Below are 20,965 nucleotides of genomic sequence, written 5' to 3' on the forward strand. Positions count from 1 at the left end.
GGGAAGAGAGTGGCGGGTGGATAAAAGGAAGATCTGACTCTCCGTGTGCAGTGTCCTTCATTAATAGCCCCCCATAGCCTCTCTCATATGAATGTGTGAGCAAGGGCGTGCACGTTTGCACACACACATCACATGGCTCTCTTTACAAGCTTCTATCCTAGCTTCTCAATTTTGTACAACTTGCAGAGTCTCCATCCCAGGCCTGAGAAGTCCTTGTAGTCAGCCAGCCTTCCCCACCCCTGATCCCGGCTGTGACACACACCCCGACACACACCGATCGCTCCACAGCCCCAGAGGAGCTGCCTTTAAATCCTAAGGTGAAAAGGGCCGGCGGGGGTGGTGTCCCATGGCTGCATCTGAAGCTGCAGTGAGAGAGAGGCTCCCTCCTGGCTTCTGTGCTTGGAGCTCCAGCAGGCGTTTTCTCGTAGAAGCTAAGAGAAGAAATGGTGGTGAGAGCCTAGAGTATGATAATTCAGCTGTGACGGATTGATGGTGCTGTTATGGGCCCACCTGGGAGCCATCCTCCCCCCACAGCTGACTCCTGCCCAGGGGTGACATCATTTCTGTGAATGGGCACCTGTGTCTGCAGCCGCCCTGCAACCTAACACGACGACCCATCTCACGGGCTGCATGGGATTGAAATAGCTGACTCCCGGTACGTGTTTGGATCATGACGTAGCATGAGCTATTTGCTCTCTGTTATTATTACTTGGTTCCCAAGTCAAAGAATTTGTGAAGCCAGCTAGCCAAGGCTGTGGTGCTGTTTACATCAGAACTTCCCAGGTGGACTCCTGGAACATGGTCCAGTGTGGCCTCCTGGGTCCCGCAGGCCATGCATTCCATGAGTGGGAAGGGGGAACAGATCATATCAGCAGTGATTCAGCTGCTACGTGGGACCAGCTGCATATTTCAAGAAATATGTGAGCTACCACCTTACCTTCAGGCTAGTCATAGCTGTAGCTCAGCCTGGCGTATCATGCCATGTACTGTCCGCCCAGGCTAGCCCAGTAGAAAACAATCAATGCCATTCTTCCCTCCAAGCGTCCTGAATTTGTTTGTGAGAATAAGAAAGGTTTGCATACCTACTTTTTAGCATATGATGGTTTCGGTGAACCTTGAAGCAGAGACTTGGCTGATTTATGAGTCTCAGACATCAGTGACATTATCTTTGATCAGATTTAAGTCCCTTCCCTTCAGATGACAAAGGTGATGTTTTCCTCGGCATGACACACCCTTAAAAAGGGTAACGTTTCCGGCACCCCTGGTAGAAGGATGAGGCCTCTCTCTGCTGGAGCTGATTCCGATCAGCCCTGGGGCTTCTGATCCCCCTCACCTTGAGATAAGGGACCTGAGACCCCACAACCTACCATAGCCTATTTGTGATTACCAGATGGGAAGCTCTGTGGATGGCGGCCTCGGAAGGTTCCCAGGACGGCCCTGTCCAATAGAACCTTCCACCAAGATGGAAGTGTTCTGTAACTGCACTGATAGGGTAACCACTGTCCACGTGTAGCCACTGAGCCCTTGAAATGTGACTAGTGCAACTGAGGAACTCGATTTTATTTCGTTTCGCTTAACTTAAATGTAAGCAGTGGATTTGGGTTTTGTTGTTGTTGTTTTCATTTTTAGAAGAAACCATGGAGGGAATTCCCTGGCGGTCCAGTGGTTAGGACTCTGCACTCTCACTGCCGAGGGCCAGGGTTCAATCCCTGGTTGGGGAACTAAGATCCCACAAGCTGTGCGGTTTGGCAAAAATAATTAATGAATGAATGAATTAATTTTTAAAAATACCCCCCCCCCATAAAAAAGCCGTGGATATTCCCCTCTGCCACGCAGTCTGATCCTTTTGGTGCCTTTATTTTTGCAGCCTTCCGACAAGGAGATGTTCAGCCGTTCAGTTACCAGCCTGGCCACAGACGCGCCTGCCAGCAGCGAACAGAATGGGGCACTCACCAACGGTGACAGTAAGTTCTGCAGAAATACCAGCTATCCACGCAGGCCTCATCACCTGAGAAAGGGCTGGGTTTCAGAAAGTGTGGCTCAAAAACTAGGAAATGTGTTTGTTCTTGCTTACCTTTTGTATTACTACCAGTTTTAGCCAAAAAAATCTCATTTGGATGAAAAGTTAATATCTATGAATTGGCTTCTGTGTGCCATTGTTCTAAGATTTGTATGTATACTAACTCATTTTTTTTTATTTTTTTTTTTTTTTGCGGTACGCGGGCCTCTTACCGTTGTGGCCTCTCCCGTCGCGGAGCACAGGCTCCGGACGCGCAGGCTCAGCGGCCATGGCGCACGGGCCCAGCCGCTCCGCGGTATGTGGGATCTTCCCGGACCGGGGCACGAACCCGTGTCCCCTGCATCGGCAGGCGGACTCTCAACCACTGCGCCACCAGGGAAGCCCTGTACTAACTCATTTTTGCTAACCCGTTTATGCTAGCAACTATAAGATTACCATGACTAATATGACTGCCCTGTAGAGTAGGGATTATTAGTGTTTACAATTTACAGATGAGGCAACTGAAACATTGCTGCTGCAACAAATTACCACAAACTTAGTGCCTTAGAAGAACACAGGTTTATTAACTTGGAGCTCTGGAGGTCAGAGTCTGAACCGGGTCTCCCTGGGCTAAAATCAAAGTATCAGCGGGGCTGCGCTCCTTCCCCAAGGCTCTAGGGAAGAATCTAGTTCCTTGCCTGCTTCCGCTGCTAGAAGCCTCCTGCATTCCTTGGTCCTGGACTTCCCTCCATCTTCAAGTCTCTCTCCGACTCTCCTGCCTCCATCTTTCACTGATAAGGACCCTCAGAATTACACCGCGCCCACCTGGATGCCCCAGTTTTCCTCCCCATCTCAAGATCAGCTAATAGTTCATCAGTATCCTTAATTCCTCCCTTGCCGTGGAATGAAACACACAGAATCCAGGGAAGAGGACGTGGGTTCCTGAGTGGGGGGTGGGTGGGGGGTGGGCATTATTCTGTCTGGCACAGAGAGGTTAATCACTTGCCTAAGATGTTATGGTCAGTGCTCTGAGGATCTGTAATTTGAACCCTCGATCTGACTCCTGGGTACACCCTTAGGACCACTCTGCATGCTGCCTGTTTCACGCCCAGGATGTGCTCGCTCACCAAAGTCACAGCTACATTTCCACTCCCCAGTTTACAGAGCGCTTTCACCTGGGGTAGCAAATCCTCCTCTTACCTCCAGTTACAGACAAGGAAACTGGGGGACAGTCAGGATTGACACCGGAGGCTTCAGACTCCAGTGCCTGTTCTCTGTCCACCGTGACACAGACATCTAATTCCAGAGGGCAAAAGTTCACCCCCTCCTTGATGATCAAGTATTTAGTACACAGTGGGTAGTGATGGTAACTTCCGACGAGGGTTCCATTATCATTTTCCCGAGATACTCTTCAGGGACACTATTTCTAGTCCTCCTAAAGAGAAGTAATCTTTTTTTTTTTTTTTCAGGATAAGAGGTGAGCACTTTATTTCTTCTTTCACTCATTTAGTTTTTCATGTAAAAACATAGTGGGGTCAACCATGCATTAGACACTATTCTGGACTCCAGGGTCTTAGAGAATCCCACTCTAGTCAATAAAAACAAATGGGTTAAAAACTGTAAGTTATAGGGCTTCCCTGGTGGCGCAGTGGTTGAGAATCTGCCTGCCAATGCAGGGGACATGGGTTCGAGCCCTGGTCTGGGAGGATCCCACATGCCGCAGAGCAACTAGGTCCATGAGCCACAACTCCTGAGCCTGCGCGTCTGGAGCCTGTGCTCCGCAACAAGAGAGGCCGCGATAGTGAGAGGCCCCCGCACGGCAATGAAGAGTGGCCCCCGCTTGCCACAACTAGAGAAAGCCCTCGCACACAAACGAAGACCCAACACAGCCAAAAATAAATAAATACATAAATAAACTCCTACCCCCAACATCAAAAAAAGAAAAACTAAGTTATAAACCCACACACAGATGTAAAGAATATATACTGTATATAAGGAATATATATATTATATAAAGTAAATATATATGAATATACCAGTACAAATACATGTTTAAGTATATATTTACTTTATATAATATATATATTATATACATACACTTATATATCTATAAAGAATATATAGTATATAAAGAACATACAGTGGAGAGACAGTAATTTAATAACTGGCTCACTGCGGTGTAAGTACCCAAAGGGCAGGACTCATTGGACCTCATTGATGAATGATGTATCCCCAGCACTTCAACCATCACTGGCACCTAGGAGGCACTCAAAAAACATTTGATAAAGGGATGACTGAATGGCTCCACGCAGTAACATTTCTGTAGCAATCTAAGAATTTCAAATACGAATTTTCTAATTTGAGGTAAAAATGTCGGCACCGGGAGCCAGTAAGATGGAAGGAAGAGCTTTAAAAAGGCACAGGGTAGGCGGACCCTTTGGGATACTGCTTTGGGCACATTTTTGCCCCATTTTTTCCATTGTCTCTCAAACAAAGTGACCTGTGAAGGGGGATGGCTCCCAGGTGTTCCCTCCACACAAGAGGAGGCCAGTAGGGCCAGGAGAGTGGCTGCCACACATACCCCGCCCCCTTGGAGCCCAGCCTCCCACAGTTTGGCCCTATGCAGTGTCACTTTCATCCTCTGGTCACTTTGGACACTGCCTACAAGGAGCCCATCAGGAGTAACAACAAATACTGTATAACTGTGACCCAAATTGATAGCCAAGACAATTTATTAAATACTGTATTGGAAAGATGTAATGGATGGCTTTAGTTTACACTGTGATTGAAATAAGAATATCCACTAACAGTCAAAACATCTGTAATTTACAGCCTCAAGTCAAATAAAAAGCCAGCACTTTGATTTCACCTAACTTGACATCATCTGATTCACTGTAATAATTACGTCAGAAATTGCCTTTCTCCACTTTTAATACTCCCACTGCTTTAGTTCTTTCAGAAGACAGCACCATGACCTGCACGCAGCATTACGAGGAAGTCCAGACCTCAGCTTCAGATCTGCTGGACTCCCAGGACAGCACAGGGAAGCCAAAATGTCATCAGAGCCGGGAGTTGCCCAGAATTCCTCCTGAGAGCGAAGTAGACACGATGCTCAATGGAGAAAGGGCGGACGGGGACCAGGGTCTGGGGATGGAGGGGCCGTATGAAGTGCTCAAGGACAGTGCCTCACAAGAAAATATGGTGGAGGACTGCTTGTATGAAACTGTGAAAGAAATTAAGGAGGTGACGGCCGCCGCCCACTCAGCTGGAGGCCACAGCAGCAGGTCGAAGTCAACTTCCACTGTGAAAGAGCTTCCGGGGCCCCAGGCCAGTGGCAAAACAGACTTTGCCGAATATGCCTCTGTGGACAGAAACAAAAAGTGTCGACAAAGCGCTAATACAGAGAGTATTCTTGGAAATCCACGGGATCCAGAAGAGGAGGCGCCACCCCCTGTCCCCATTAAACTTCTGGATGAAAATGAAAACCTTCAGGAAGAGGCAGAGAGTAAAACAGGAGAAGAAGGGGCCGCCGAGGGGACCAGTGAAACCAACAAGGTGGGCTCCGGCACATTGGTTTCATAGCTTTTGTCACAATTGGGCGTCTAGCTGATCCTGGGGCTTCCGCTTGCACGTTGTGCTAAGGAATACATGCTAGCACCTTCACGTGCATTGAATGGTGGAAGCTGTTTTAGTGGAAGCTGTGTTTGACTTTTTGTTCCCCCCTCCAAGTAATAAAATACTGAAAGCTCATATTTACAAAATATTTCTCTCTTGGCACCTTTCTTGGATATCTTCCAGTTTTTGCATCATGTCTAATGGGGGCAAGTATTATTTTCTTCATTGTGAAGACCAAGAACTGGAAAGACGAGACTCTTTGCCACCCACTTAGCCTCTTCCACTTGTTACCACCCCAGGCAGTGGGGTGATCTCCCCGCTCCCCGGGTCCCAGAAATCAGAGCACAAGAACAGGCAGAGGGGACCAGTTCACAGGTGCCACTGGGCGTATCTGATTATGTATAGACTTTTATATGAATCAAGTAAGAGATTTTATTTTGTGACAATTTCTAAATAATAACCTGTAGCTCTTAAGTGTAACTATTCAACAGAGCTCTAAAATGTACTAACAATCCCCGAGCCTTCTCTGTGGGTGTCTCATAAGCTGATGTCTGAGCCACCATAGCTTGGGATTCACATCTCCAGCTGTCAGCATTTCCTTGGGATTTAAACTAGGCCCTACCTTCTTTAGGCAACTGATATCTAATTTCCATTCTCTGCGGAGAAAGAAGTAGGGTTCTCTTCTCAAGTTTTGGTAGGAAGGCCAAGTAGGGACTAGTCAGTCAGTAGTAGCCTTGAAAAACTTGTGGCGTTCACGATCAAAAGGGGAGGCCCAGCTAGGGTTATATAGCTTATACCAAGGAGTCATTCTGTGTAGTGTTCTCTGAATGCATTTCAGCTTTTCGTTTTACCCGTAAAGTGAGCCATTGAGAGCCTCAGTAAAGTATTTATGAATATATTTGTAAAATGCAAAAATGCAGCCTAATTTTTTTGCCCTTTGTATAACTAAAGATAATAAAACTAATGTGACATTTATACTGCCTAAAGCAGTTAAACCTTCTTTACTTACAAGCATTTGAAAGAGAAGAGAGTTGACTGTCTAACCACTGCTAAGTAAGCAATTCTCCAGATGTCACATTAGAAACTGGAAATATCCATCTGGGAAGCAGATTACCTTTCTATAGTAATACAGGAATGAATAATCCATCATCTCCATATAAACCATCCTAATTTTAAGTGATTGGGAGAACTTGAAATATTTAATATTCACGCATTTATTTGCAAAAAGATTTTAATGAGCACCTACTATAAGCCACATGATACAGGTGCTGGGAATACACTAGAGAACAAAACATATAAATGAACAAAAATCTCTACCCCCATGGAGCTTACATTTAAGTAAGGAGATAGAGACGTAAATACGTATGCAAGTAAAGTATGTGGTATCTTAGAAGGCTTTAAAGTTTAAAGGAAAAAATTAGAACAGAATCCGGGGGTTTGGGAAAGTTGGGTGGGAGCACAATTGTGAATAAAGTGGTCAGGGTACGCCTGGCTGTGAAGGGGCATTTGAACAAAATGTTAAAGGAGGTGAGAGAGTGAGTTGGTACACATTTTGGGGGGCAGAGCAAATGAAGCAGAGGGAATGGCCAGTGTGAAGGTCCTGAGGCCAGAGCAGGCCCGGCCTCTCCAGGAAAGAGGAAGGGGTGGGCGTGGCTGGAGAGGGGAGAGCAACGCTAAGAGAAGTAGGAAGAAAGGTAAGCAGGGCCCCAACCCTGTATGGCCTCGGCTTATTATCTGAATAAAATGGGGTCACTCGAAAGCCTTGAGCAGAAGAATGGCTTAATCTGGGTTAGGAAAGGATCGCTCTGATGGAGCTGAAATTCACCTATGAAGAATGGAAGCAAGGAGACCAGTTGGGTAGCCATTCTAATAAGCAAGACGAGAGACAAGGTGGCTCGGATCAGGGCAGGAGTAACGGGAGACACTAAACTAGAGCCAGGAGATTTGTTGATAGACCAGATGTGGATGAAAGAAAGAGGAAGCAATGAGTCCGGGGTTTGGCCTGAGCCACTGGAAGGATGGAATTGCCATTAACTGAAGTAGAAAGGACTTGTAGGCAGAGCAGACTTGGGAGGCAACTTGGGTGTTCCGGGCTGGACCTATTGCTTTGAGATAGATATTGGTCATCCAAGTAGAGATGTCAGAGAACAGCTGGATGGGGGAGCAGGTTTACGAGGAAGGGCCTGGGCTGGGTTTGTACATTTAGAAGTCAGCAGCAGAGATTTGTTTTCAAAGCTGACATCAGATGAGATCACTGCATGAGTACGTGTGAACGGGAACTAGAAGAGTTCCAAGGACACAGGTCCAGGAAAGAAAAGGAGTCAGCAGAAGAGAGCAAAACAGGAGAGAAAAAACAGGAAAGTACAGTGTCCTAGAAGCCAAGGGCAAACTTTCAGGGAGGAAGGAGTGACCCCTGCATCAGATGCAGCAGGTGGGTCAGGAGAGGTAGTTACACGTGGACTTCAGTGTCCTTGACAAGAGCAGTTTCACTGAAGTGAAGAGGCAGAAACTGGACTGAAATGGGTTTAGAGAGAGAATAGGAAGAGACAAATTATTTGAGTGACTTTTTCGGAGAGCTCTCTTAAGAGGTTTTACTATAAAGGAAGGAGTAATGGAACTGGAAGAAGGGTGGATTGGTTTTGTTTTTAGAATAAATAGCCTGTTTTTACATGAATGGGGATGACTCCACAGAGAGGGGAAAGCTGATGATGTAGACGAAATGGGAGAGATGCTGGAGCTTATATCCACGAGTGAGTGTGAGGGGTCAGAATCTAGTGCACAGGAGGAAAGGATCGTTAAGGAGAAGCATGGAAAGTTCATCTGTGGCAACTGACAGGAAGGAAGGTACATGAATGCAGAGACTGGGGGCAGGTGGGGGAGGTAAAAGTTTATAGAAATTTCTCTTGTTTCCTTCGGTTTTCTCAAGGTCCTCAGCTAAGCATGAGGATGGGTGAAGAGGTGTTGGGAGTTTGGGAAGAGAGGGGAAGACGTGAAGTAGGGAGCTAGAAGACCAGGGACCAGGTGATAGAAGGATTCAGAGCAGCATTAAGGACTCACTCGAGGGATGAGTTCACCAGTGACCAAGAAGGGAGTGGAGTATTTAAAGTATGGCAGTGGAGTTTGACAGGGCAGAAAGGAAGGACGCCAAGGAGAAGCGACACACACAAAAACATTTTGCAGGATTGTAGGAACTGGGTTATGGGAGGAGTGAGCTTGATCGAGGAGTGCTGGTCTGAAGGGGGGCTGCAAGGAGATGGGATGGTGGGGTGTCTGTTTAGGGTAAGTCCGAAGTGTAGCTGGGAGGGTGAGCAGTGAGGTTGGCGGGAGGACAGGGTCGGGGCAGGGAGGTCAGGGAGCTGGGGCAGGTTTGGAAGGATCCCTGTTTGTTGCAGTCAGCAAGAATTCAGGCAGGAGATGCGTTAGAGTCAGAATCAGTGAAGCAGGAACCAAAATCATTGAGAAATGAGGCAGGTAGCAAGTGACAAAATGTGAGCTGAGTTCTCCACTAGCTGTGAAAAGTTTCCAGATGACTTAAGAATCTTCCTGATGGCTCAGGCAAGCTGTAGAAATATAAAATTCCGGCACTTGATAAAGAAACCATGTTTTTTTCTTCATCAGTCTTTCCATCTCTCATTGATGATCAATCCTTCAGTGACATTTAGGAATTGAAACAGTAGTCTACGTAACTGTTCGTTTTATTTGTACCTACAGATTCAAATAAACAATCAGAAAAAGTTTCTCTAAGTGTAATACTACTGGGTATGCAAAAACATACTTTTTACGTGTTTATTCCTCAGGTGCTTTATATAATTTCTTTGTAGAAAATAATTTCTTCTCCAGATAGCATTTGAAAACATTTTTGTAGATAGATGGATCAAAGCATATGCACGAGAAAGGTTCGATTATTGACTTCAAACTCCTTTCTCTTGGTTTATGTTTCTTCTAACAGAGATTTAGTTCATTGTCATACAAGTCCCGGGAAGAAGACCCAACTCTCACAGAAGAAGAGGTGAGTTTTGTTAGTTTTTATTATTATTATTATTTTCTGCGGTACGCGGGCCTCTCACTGTTGTGGCCTCTCCCGTTGCGGAGCGCAGGCTCAGCGGCCATGGCTCACGGGCCCAGCCGCTCCGCGGCATGTGGGATCTTCCCGGACCGGGGCACAAACCCGTGTCCCCTGCATCGGCAGGCGGACTCTCAACCACTGCGCCACCAGGGAAGCCCTGTTAGTTTTTAAATAACCAGAAAGCTCATGTAATAGAGAATAGCACCTCCTTCCTTGAGTAAATGCACTGTCATGTTACCCTTCATCTGAGAAAGCTAAAGTACACTCTTAAGCATATGGTTGGAGATCAGGGTTTGTGGATGTTGGCTTTATAATGGCTCAGAGAGAGTGAATGGCAGATGGTAAGACAAGAAAGAGGACAAGATGAACAGGTCAGCTAAGTAAAGAAAACTCAGTAGGGAAGAAGGAGCAGAGAAGAATAGAAAGGGGAGGGGAGAAAAGAGGAATGAGAAGAGAGAAATGATAAGTGTGGGAGCTTTAATCAGTCAGAAAGTCCCCTTTAGAAGGAAGTTAATAGTGGGTTGGAAAATACAGGAAATTGGAGCAGGTGGGTGTAGAGAATTTGCTCCAGGCTGGGAGACAGAGGGAGAAGGGCTTAGGAATTTGCGAGGCTGAGAGCAGGGAATTTCAGGAAGTACACGTCCAGCTTGGAAGTAGAGTCAGACATGGCCACCAGCAAGAAAGGATGATATATTCTCCCAAGCACCAGGGCTGAAGATTCACTGGTTAAACTTTCAGTGAGCATTAAAATTGTAAAAGCCACTATTTATTGTGTTATTATGTCAAGCTAGACTCAGAGCTGAACACCTTAATTTATCTAGCTACATATAGCCTCTTTCTGGAATGCCTAGCTTAGTAAATTTTGTACATGTACAAAAGTAATGTACATATGCTGGTACGTCACCTCCCATATAGGACTCTGAGTATTAAAATATGAAGCTAGATTACAATCCCACATTGAAAGTTGAAGGAGCAGAAGTGCTTTCCTTAGGTGATGTTGCCCAACCCCCTCCATGTTTCCTGCTCCATGGAAGGGACCTGCCATCTATCCACCTGGTTGCACAAGCCAAAACCCTGGGGTTATCCTTAACACCCCATTTTCCTCACTGTCCTCAGATGCAGTCAGGAACAAGTCCCTTCAGTTCCACCTCCAAAGTAACTTTCATGCACCCCCCCAACCCCTCTCCATCTCCACTGGGCCCTCCTCCCCTCATGAGACTAAGGCAGGACCCTCCTACTAGGGCCTGTGGCAGCTCCTTTGCCTCCACCAGCGTTTTTCACTGTCCCGGAGCCATCCCATTTGGTATAAGAAATATGGGAATTCCCTGGTGGTCCAGTGGTTAGGACTCTGTGCTTTCACTGCCGAAGGTGCAGGTTCAATCCCTGACCAGGGAACTAAGATCCCACAAGCCGTGCGGCCAAAAATACAAGGGGGGAAAGAAAATAGAATATAAAAGATCTGGAAACTAATCCTTTAAAATAAATTGAGGCAGTAAAATTTTAAGTTACTTTTCTTCTTATCTTACATTTGTTTGTGGTTTTTGAAAATAGGACGTGGTTATACTGATGAATGTTTAACATAGAATAAGGAACCGTGATTCCTGTATATTCATTTTAGGAAGAAGATTTAGAAAAAATAAATATGGAAATCATTTATTTTTATATTCATGTAATATAATGTTAGACAGTCCAGACTGAAACTGAGACCTGAATTTTAAGTACTATTATCCCAATTTAACAGAATGATGGGGGAAGGGTTGAATATAAAAAGGAGAGAAATGGGGAAAATGGAGTAATTTATGAGAACATAATAACAATTTACAGACCAAATAATAATGATGAAAGATTTTAAAGAGAAAAATTGCAAAGCTAAATAGCAAGGGGGCTTGAAGAGAAACCTTTTATTTATATACAAAATAAAAATAATAGTCATAGGAGACAAATATTCAAAAGGAATATTAGAAGACTTGAGAAACGTTGATAAGAGTTCAAATTTCAAATGACAACCTCCGCACATTTGGTTCATGCTCAGAGATAATATTAAGTTGTAAGTTAATGAAAGAGCCTATAATCAAAAAAAAAAAAAAAAAAAGACTATAAGGCCCAAGAAGACCCAAGTACTTACAAAGAGTTGGGGGCATTGATGGCAGGGACCATGGGGAAGAAAGTAGGGAAGAGAAACAGAAATGGTGGTGAGGGGTCAACTCTCATTACTCTCACAGGTAAAGGTGTGTTTGTCCTCCTGATGTTACCCCTGAAGGTGAGGAATAAATATCTAGGATGCTGGTTCCCTTCATCACTGTCATCCATGACTTACCCTTTTATAATCTGTCCACATTTTTGGCTTGGACCGCCTTATAAATAAAAAGTTCCATATGTTTGCACCTCCCTATGAAAAGCAGAGGATTTTTTTTTTAATTCTTTCTAAATGGAAAGAAATTCTAATTCTTCATTTTGAGAGTAGTATTTTCACTAAAATCTCTAAGGTGAGAATGTTAATTCAACAGTCCTGAAAATGGTCAGATCAACAGGGCAAGAGTTTCCCAAAGATTATTTCTCTGACTCAAAACCTTTGGCTTGTCAAGGCCTGGCAAATCTGAGCCACCAGCCTGTAGTGAAAAGTCCTCATGCAAATGACCAGTTAACATGCGGCAGGCGTGTCTTAAGAAGCTTTGGAGGCCAGCTGGAAGCTTCCTGCACAGTATGTGAGATGTGTGAGAACAGGACATCTCTCCCTGTACTTGCAAAGCCAAGCATCTGTCAGGAAGTATGTTCATTTATTTCCTGGGTGTTTGAATAAATCAATCGCTGTGGCAAAGATAAATACAGGTAATGAAGGATATTCTTACCTATTTCCAAACATGATTTCTAACAATAAAACAACACCTCCCAAATCTCCTCATCAGTCCATTTACTCTATCATCCATTTTTCTATCAAAGAAAATGAAATCTCTCCTGATATGTGTGGCTACATGAGGTACATTAGTGAGACTGAGTAGGTGTGCTTGGAAAATAGGCTGCTCTTCCCATAGGAAAGAGCATCCCATAAGTTGATTGTCTCCTAGTTTTATTTCTGAGTTGGCTGGTTTCAAATAAGAATGAGTTTTCCCACTGAAGAAAATGTAGCCCCGTCTGTAAATGTATATTTAACCAATAGTATGCCGTGAAGTAAAAAAAAAAGTGGAAAATGATACTCTGACAGATATAGGTATATGACCAACCAGAATCCAGGAGCTACTCTTCAGATCTCTGTGGTGCAGGAAGAGTGGATCAAACAGTCTAGTTCAGTGGTCCTCACGCTTTAGTGGACATCAGAATCAGTCCATCTGGGACCGCCCCCGACCAGAGTTTGTGACTCAGTGGTTCTGGGGTGGTGCCCCAGAGTTTGCCTTTCCAATAACTGTCCAGATCCTGCTGCTGCTGGTTTGAATCGCACCCTTTTGAGAATCACTGGTCTAATGCTTTTTTTTTTTACCCTTTTTTGTAAAGCAGTCAAACCTTTTTGCAGGTGAAATATCATTCTGATAAAGAAACCAAATAAAACCTGATCTGTAGTCAGGTCCTGGGGGTCTTGAGCTGCCAACCCCACCTGCTCTCCTCAAACCCCTGATGAGACCCAGAGAGGACCTGGTTTTCATAGAATTATGCTACTTACAAAGTTGTAGATGACACACGTAATTGTCCTGGAGTTACGTACTCCAGGATTAGTACAGATAATGAAGAACCCATTTCTGGGTATATAGTCAAAGGAAGTGAAACCACTGTCTTGAAGAGATACCTGTACACCCATGTTCATTGCAGCATTATTCACGATAGCCAAGTCATGGAAGCAACCCACGTGTCCGTCAATGGATGAACGGATAAAGAAAATGTAATTTTATACACACACACACACGTACGTACGTACGTAATGGAATAGTATTCAGCCGTAAAGAAGAAGAAAATCCTGCCATTTGTATCAACATAGATGGACTCGGAGGGCGTTATGCTAAGTCAAATAAGTCAGACAGAGAAAGACAAATACTGTATGTTCTCACATATATGTGGAATCTAAAAAGGCCAGACTCATAGACATAGAGTAGAATGGTGGTTGCCACAGGCTGGGGACTGGGGGAAATGGGGAGATGTTAGTCAAAGGGTCAGACTTCCATCTGTAATAAGTTCTGGGAATATAATGTACAGCATGGCGACTAGAATTAACAATACTGTATTATATACTTGAAAGTTGTTAAGAGAATAGCACTTAAATGTTATCACTACACACCAAAAAAAAATGGCAATTACGGTAATGGAGTTGTTAACTAACCTTGTCGTGGTAATCATGTCACAACATGACATCCTCTTGCGCACCCTAAACTTATATGTGTTGTGTGTCAGTAATATCTCAATAAAGTCTTAAAGGGACACACACACACACACACACACACACACACACACATAGTCCTAAAAATCTAGCTTATCACTAAAAAGGGGGAGGGAGAAATCAAGCTTGAAGCTTGTTTATTCACTTCACCCTTTGTTTTCTAGATCTCGGCAATGTATTCATCAGTGCATAAAAAAGGACAGCCAGGGAACAAATCAGGACAGTCACTTAAAGCACCAGAGTCCACCTATACCTCCGTCCAAGGAGCCGCTCCGAGGTCGCCCTCTTCCTGTAACGATCTCTATGCTACTCTTAAAGACGTGGAGAAAATTCCCAACAGCGTCAGCACTCTTGCAGCAGCAGGGAGGCCCAGCGGCGAGGAGCCCGAACCAGATTACGAAGCAATACAGACTCTAAACAGAGAGGAAGAGAAGGCTGCCCCGGAGACCCACAGCCACCACGGCCTTTTCCCAAAGGAGAATGACTACGAGAGCATCGGGGACCTGCAGCAATGCCGAGACATCACCAGGCTCTAGCAGCCCGGAAGACAACCCAGCTAGCATAGGACCAGCCGGCAGGGCCAGTGCTGTTGCAGAACACAAGAAGCAGTGTCAGCCACACTGCATATGCTGCTTTCGGAAAAGGAAGATGACTGGAGATGCCGAAACCGCTTCTCAGTTTGGAGAACAGTGAGGTACACACCCTACTGCCAGGGCACGGGCACACCCAAGCACACCTCCCTCATATACCCACACCCTCTGGAAGGATCCCAGCTGTCGGTGGTCTCACCCTCTTTGTGAAGAAAGCCACATAGTAAGGAAGAAAAGCACTCATCCGAAACCACCGCTCACCTGCCTGAAACACTGCCACTCCCAGGGGCCGGGTTTCTCTCCCTTTCTCCCCTTTCTGCTGCCTGCTACTAACGGTAAAATGAACGGCTTTTTTCCCCTTGAAATCTTCTGATTTATAATGGTTCATTCCAAGGATATTCTCCCACCAGCCTGGCCTTTGCCTTCAATGTGGGTGTTTTTCGATGGTAAGAAATTGTGGTTGCTGCTTCCCTACCGCTCCCCAGTCCTCTTCAAGCAGCTGCCCCTGGGAACCGGAACCGGCCAGTGGATAGGATTGGAGATGCCCCTTGAGCTTCTTAGCTCTTCATTCCTTCTGATTCGGGCAGTCCATGTCAGCAGCCTCTCCCAAAGTACTTGAAGTCATTGTTAGATGCTTTATTTTATTTTTATAGTCAAAATGGTTTTTTCCCCAGCATTTGAAACTCTTCAGAGCCTTCAGTGAATATCGTGGTACTTCCATACTTCTTTTAGCCCAGAGCTCATTCCTCCAAAACAGAGAGCCTTAATCTCTATGTTGGGACACAGACCACATGTTTGGATGGCAGCCACGGCTTCCATTTCCCAAGGGCTGTGAACTTGAATGTGTATTTCTGATGACCCCCGCTGCCACACCAGCCGTGCGGGATTTCATACATGAACTGCTCCCCTAAGGTAATCTATCTGAGATTAAAATATAGACATTTATTTTTGTTATATAAATTTATAAGGTATTTTATGTTTAATGCCTAATTTCTAGAAAGTGCCAGATAAAATGTATATTAACTATTTTGATTTGATGTACAATGATTTGTATTCTCATTTTGAAAAGACACCATAAAGCACATAAGCCGGATAATTATGAGTAGTTGTTACCTTTTTTCTAACCAAGTGTTGAAAACACTGAAGGTTTTTAAAGACTTGACTTTTCAAATGGTACTTGGAGCTCCTGGTCAAATCATCCGGCTCACTGGAGAAATAAGTGGAATAAACATAAATGATCATTTTCAATGGTTTGTGGTGGGAAGTACTGAAATATTTGACATGCTAAAAATGGAAGGAGGAACAAGATATGACTAGGGATGACTGTGAACAATTAACCTCGAGAAGGTATTATAATTTCATTAAGTTTTAGCTACTTTTTTAAGAAAAAGGTGATGAATTCTGCAGCCTGGTGCTTGCAAATGTAAATTGCCTATTGGGACTTTTTTTTTCCCCTTCATTTTACAAAAATCAGTTGCTGAAATAACTCAGATTGAGAGCTCAGCCTGGTTTGAATTTAATCATCTCTCTAGATTTTATAAGGCCAACATTGGGAAGCTTGTTCACTTTTCATTTTAAAATGAACCTGGTTGAAGTGCTATTATGCAGTGTGGGCTACAGAAAAGGAGCTTTTCCTGCACTGCTAAAGAAAAATAAAAAGAGGCAATTATTCTGTACTGCTGTGACATCTGTGACTTTTCAGATTGAATAATCTTGCTGTTTTCGCTCATTATGATAAAGAATGCAATTGGGAGGATGAAGCATCTTGAAAATTGTAGGGACCAGCTCCCGGGCATGTTTTTTTCCATTCCTTGCATTCATGGCGTGATTTTGTGACTGCTCTGTAATATGTTTCTGAAATTGTAAAGTAGCTCGGTTGGGGTAAATTGGTTGGTTGTCGTTATTTTTCAGTGAGCCTGGTCTCTCCCATGAAGACTTCATGTGTATAAGCACAATCATCATTGATCAAAAGATCATGGCGGAATAACCTTGGATTAGGGAGAAGTTTATCAGGAAGGTGCAAGGCCCCATGCTCTCTGAATTCACATCCTTTGTAAGCACTGGTTCGCCCAGTGAGTCTCATGGCTTAGTGTGAATGAGTTTGACCCGACAATCTTGACTCTGTGGGGTTGCATTGTACCTGGTGACAGCCATGTCACACTGCACACCTAGCATTGTGCATGCTGCAGGCTTGTCCCTTATGAGCCCCTGACTGCTCAAAAGTTGTAATTCATGATGTCTTACTTATTGCCAGGGTATGATCTCTAAAGGGTAAAACCATTTCTAGGTAGAGAAGCTCTTTATAAATAGTCATATCATCCTGAAATTTCATTTTCAGAGTTCCCCCAGAAGTTTCAAAACCAAGGCTATGCCTTATGGCCATAAAGTATGCAGTGAAATATCTCTCTTGACTTGAAAACCTGTGCTAAGAATAAGTTGTGATGTAAAGTATTGAAAGGAGCTCTAAGGCCCTCCAGAACAAATCCTAAAAGAATAAGTGATAGCACAGTCCGTGAGTGTCGGGGGGGGAGGGAGAAGCAGAATAAACTTCAGGAGATGGCTCTGCTCTTTAGAGCACTGGGTAACTTACTGAAGTATATTTATTGATGTAGCATCACTGTTTGGACCCTAAAGTACAGTATTTCATAAACTTCATCACTTTTTACTTTATTTGTTGAAAGTTTGTGCTAGAATCTTTGAGTTGGAAGCCTATGGCTTCTTTTAAAAAACATTTCATCCTGAATTAAATGCTACATAGTTTAAATATATGAAAGGATATTATAAAAAAAAAAGAGTTTACTATATCTTTAAAATGTTGACACCCATATTATGTATGCATTCAACTATAATAACCTAGGTAGGTGAAATTTATACAAAAAGATAAAAATACGTTTAGGAATTTTTTTTTGTCTTATAAATCAGAATTATAAACCTATCTTGCCTAAAAGTAGGATCTTTGTTTTTATTCAGATATTTTGAAAGTTTTGAAGAATTTTTTTGTCCTGCTTTTACTGTTTCTCAAATATTGTCAGCAGGGAAGTGTAACCTGTTTTATATGAAATGTTTGAGGAAATTTTAAATTCTAGAAGAAAGTAATTTTTGCAAATATGTTTGCCACAAATTTTTTTTTCTTGCCCTGCATTAAATTACATCATTAGGGCTATTAAAGCTTTTGAGGGTACCACTCTTTGTGGGAAAAAGGCTAATTACTCATTTCTCTGCCCTTAAAATCCAAGAGTTAATTCTAATTGAGTGCTAAATTAACAATAAGTAAACACAAAGAGCTGAAATTTAACCTCAGCATGTCACTAGATCTGTTTCTCATATTTGATTTTCATTTTTCGAATTAGAGCATTTACTTACTTTTACCAGTAACTATATAAAAAATATATATATATATATGTTGTATAAATATGATACACACACACATCCATATATACACACATATATATATAAAGTTGCTCTGGTGCTTAATTAATTAGGATACATCCTGTCATTTATTTTGAGTGTTTATCCTACTAGTGTAATGACTATTGTCATAAAAGCAGAATAGAAGAAACAGTTCTCCAATCATTTTCATTTGTAATTACAGGAAAACCATCTTAAGTTGCCCTCATTGAATTTTTCTAGTTAATGAATTCAGATTTTAAACTAGGTCCATCATTCTCTTAGCTGAAAAACAGTGGTACGTTTAAATAGTTTTATTCATGCAACTCCCTACATATTCAACCTGACAAAAGGGAATGAAAATAGGTGTCCTCTTCAGACAGGCATTTGAAGACAGATTTGGCCAAAGGCAACAAGAGCCCCGTGAGCCAGGATGGCGCCATGGCCAGGTAACCTGCCCACCGGGGGGCAGAAGCAGGGACCCGTTATTACATGAGGGCATTTTATTTCCCTGTCTTCAAAAACCATGAGATTTTAGCACAGAATCAACAGGCAGTGGTGGAGGATGCTGTGCAGAAGAGCCACTCTGAGATGGTGATGTAACATGGCTAGAATCCCAGAGCCTCAGTTCAAGACTGACTTAGGATTTTGTAAATGCTACTTGTAATAGTTGCCATGAGTCCATGTGTTCTAGTGATGCCATTCTTCTGAAAGTGTTGATTTCTGGTACCCAGCTAGCTTAGCTTTGGCTGCGGGAAGCACAGTAGGTACCCATGGTTATTTCCTGGAAATCTTGGCAGGCTTATTGTACTGTGTAACTGGGAAAAGTTAAAGTGTAATGTTTAGTGTTAATAAGTGACTGATGTGAAAGTAGGAACATGTGTCTATAATATCAAATATGGCTTTATTTGCAGTGAAGTCTAAATTTCTTGTCCTGTAGTAGTATTTTCTTGCTCTGTGTTGTACCTTTTCTTAAATACATTATTCCTGACAGTATCATTAGATGAGTTGTATACACTTAGAAAGTGTTTGACTAGAAGAGATCAATCCAGAAACTGTGTTAAATTAAGAGTCTTCATCTGGAATCACCATAGTAAATTAAATAAAATCATGGTCCGGAAGAGAACAAACATTCATAAAGGGTTTTTTTTTTTTCCTACTGCTCATTTTAAAGTTGTATTTACATCCAGTCTCTGATATTTATAAAGTATTTCATTGTTTTTCCAGGTTCTTCTTTTATTTAACTAGGAAATAGTAGTTCAGATTTTTCTTAATGCCAGATGAAATGAGAAATACAATTTTTGCTTAAAAAAGGCAATTTTTTAAAAAGCATTCAATTTGGTGATCATTTATCTTAATGCAGTTAGATTTGACTTTTCTTTGCTCGCCACTTATATACTATGGGTGTTTTTAAAAAATGTATTGTGCTCTGTCTCAGATCACCTTGTGTAATGGATTGTAAAGGTTGGTAATTGTCATTCCTCAGACTTCTGTATATTAAATTGGCAACAGTAAAATAGTTTAATGTCATTACCTCTTAAATATTGCATTGTATTAACACGCCTCATGTTTTCAGGGGGAGTTTGAAATATAACTAAACAAATAGGAATTTGCATTTCACTGTGCGTGCATTTTTTTCCTCATAAAAATAGTTTCCAAAAAAAGTGACATATTATCTGTTAGGTGGTCCCAGTCATTTTCAAAGTACTCCTGTTACTCAAAAGTAATTCATGACAGTTAGCATCATTGTGACTCATTGTCTCAAAAAGGTCTGTGTAATGGTCAAATTGTCCAATTCACAGAAGAGTGGGAAAGTTGTTTTCAATATTGCGAGTGTTTAAACCTTCTGTCACCTTGCATAGCACCACCCCGGCCCCTCTGTGTCTGCTACTCCCAGTCCATTCCATTCCCTCTTTTCTAATACCGATTGCAATCTTCAGTATCACAGACGCGGCCTGGCAGCATGGAAACCGTTCCCCAGCACCTCCTGGCACGAAGACAGCTCTGCCCAGCTCACATGTGGGCTATCTCGATAAGGCACAGATCCCCCTGGGGAAGCAGATGCCGGGTGTTATTTGCCATGAACTTTGCTAAACCATGTACACTCTTGCCCACATCTTTCGTGAGAATGGTTGGCACTGAGGATCCATGGAGAAGAACTTTTTAAAAATTCTGTTGAGGACTCAGACTCACAAATGCAGAAAAATGAGCACTGTGCTCTAACCAGGTAAGCTCACAGGTCCCCTACAAGGTATTGAGATTGGAGGGAAATCCCTGGAACAGCAGACCAATAGCTGCCCATAAAGTAGAAGGGCACTGATTATTTTGAGAGGGGAAAAAAAAACACAAAAAACTCTTTTCTGTAAGAATTAATCACTTCTAGAGTAAATTATGTGTAACATTTCTTAGCCACGTAGCTATTGCACCCCATCCCCTGAGAAACAGTGCTTATGAGTTATGTGAGTTATAACTAGTTTGAGCTCCTCTCCAGGTCTCAAGGAAATGAGAACGTTCAAGCATCTGACTCTGGAGTTACCAGATGTTGAACATAACTTGGCCATTTATAGGCAAAATCCCTGATGTTTGGTGATGTTAGGTGATCCAGTGGCTGAGGGTCTCACGTTCTGCACACCTGAGGATCCAGAATGTGTTTAGTTTTGATTCTTTTAACCTTCACTCTCATCATAGCTTATTTGAATGGGTATTCTAGAGTGTAATATTTTTTTCCAAATTAACAGAACAGATATGTTCATTCTCATTATACATTTAATTCTTAAAAGCCTATCTAGTATATCAGTTAAGCACCCTTCACAGGACAGTTAAGGCTAAAACAGAGAGACCAGTCTTGTCCCCTGGAGCCTGCATTTCAGAACCGACTTGTTGCAACGTCTGGTTTTATTTTGTTTTGTTTGTTTTTTTAACTCAACAAGTGGGAAACAATGAGT

General features: G+C 42.9%; 1 protein-coding gene across 5 annotated transcripts in view; it reads left to right on the forward strand.

Moving 5' to 3' along the window:
- PAG1 (phosphoprotein membrane anchor with glycosphingolipid microdomains 1) overlaps positions 1–17,443 on the forward strand; it is a 136,715-nt gene extending 119,272 nt beyond the window's left edge. For all 5 annotated transcript variants that reach the window (XM_029222896.1, XM_029222898.1, XM_029222895.1 and 2 more), the window contains 4 exons: positions 1,868–1,964; positions 4,950–5,554; positions 9,564–9,623; positions 14,208–17,443. In XM_029222896.1, the coding sequence (XP_029078729.1) occupies positions 1,868–1,964; positions 4,950–5,554; positions 9,564–9,623; positions 14,208–14,579 (1,134 nt within the window). In that variant the 3' untranslated portion in view covers positions 14,580–17,443. The remainder of the gene's footprint in view (positions 1–1,867; positions 1,965–4,949; positions 5,555–9,563; positions 9,624–14,207) is intronic.
- Positions 17,444–20,965: the final 3,522 nt, after the last annotated feature.

Source organism: Monodon monoceros, unplaced genomic scaffold (assembly GCF_005190385.1).
Source record: "Monodon monoceros isolate NGI ecotype Baffin Bay Population unplaced genomic scaffold, NGI_Narwhal_1 Super_Scaffold_14, whole genome shotgun sequence".
NCBI lineage: Eukaryota > Metazoa > Chordata > Mammalia > Artiodactyla > Monodontidae > Monodon > Monodon monoceros.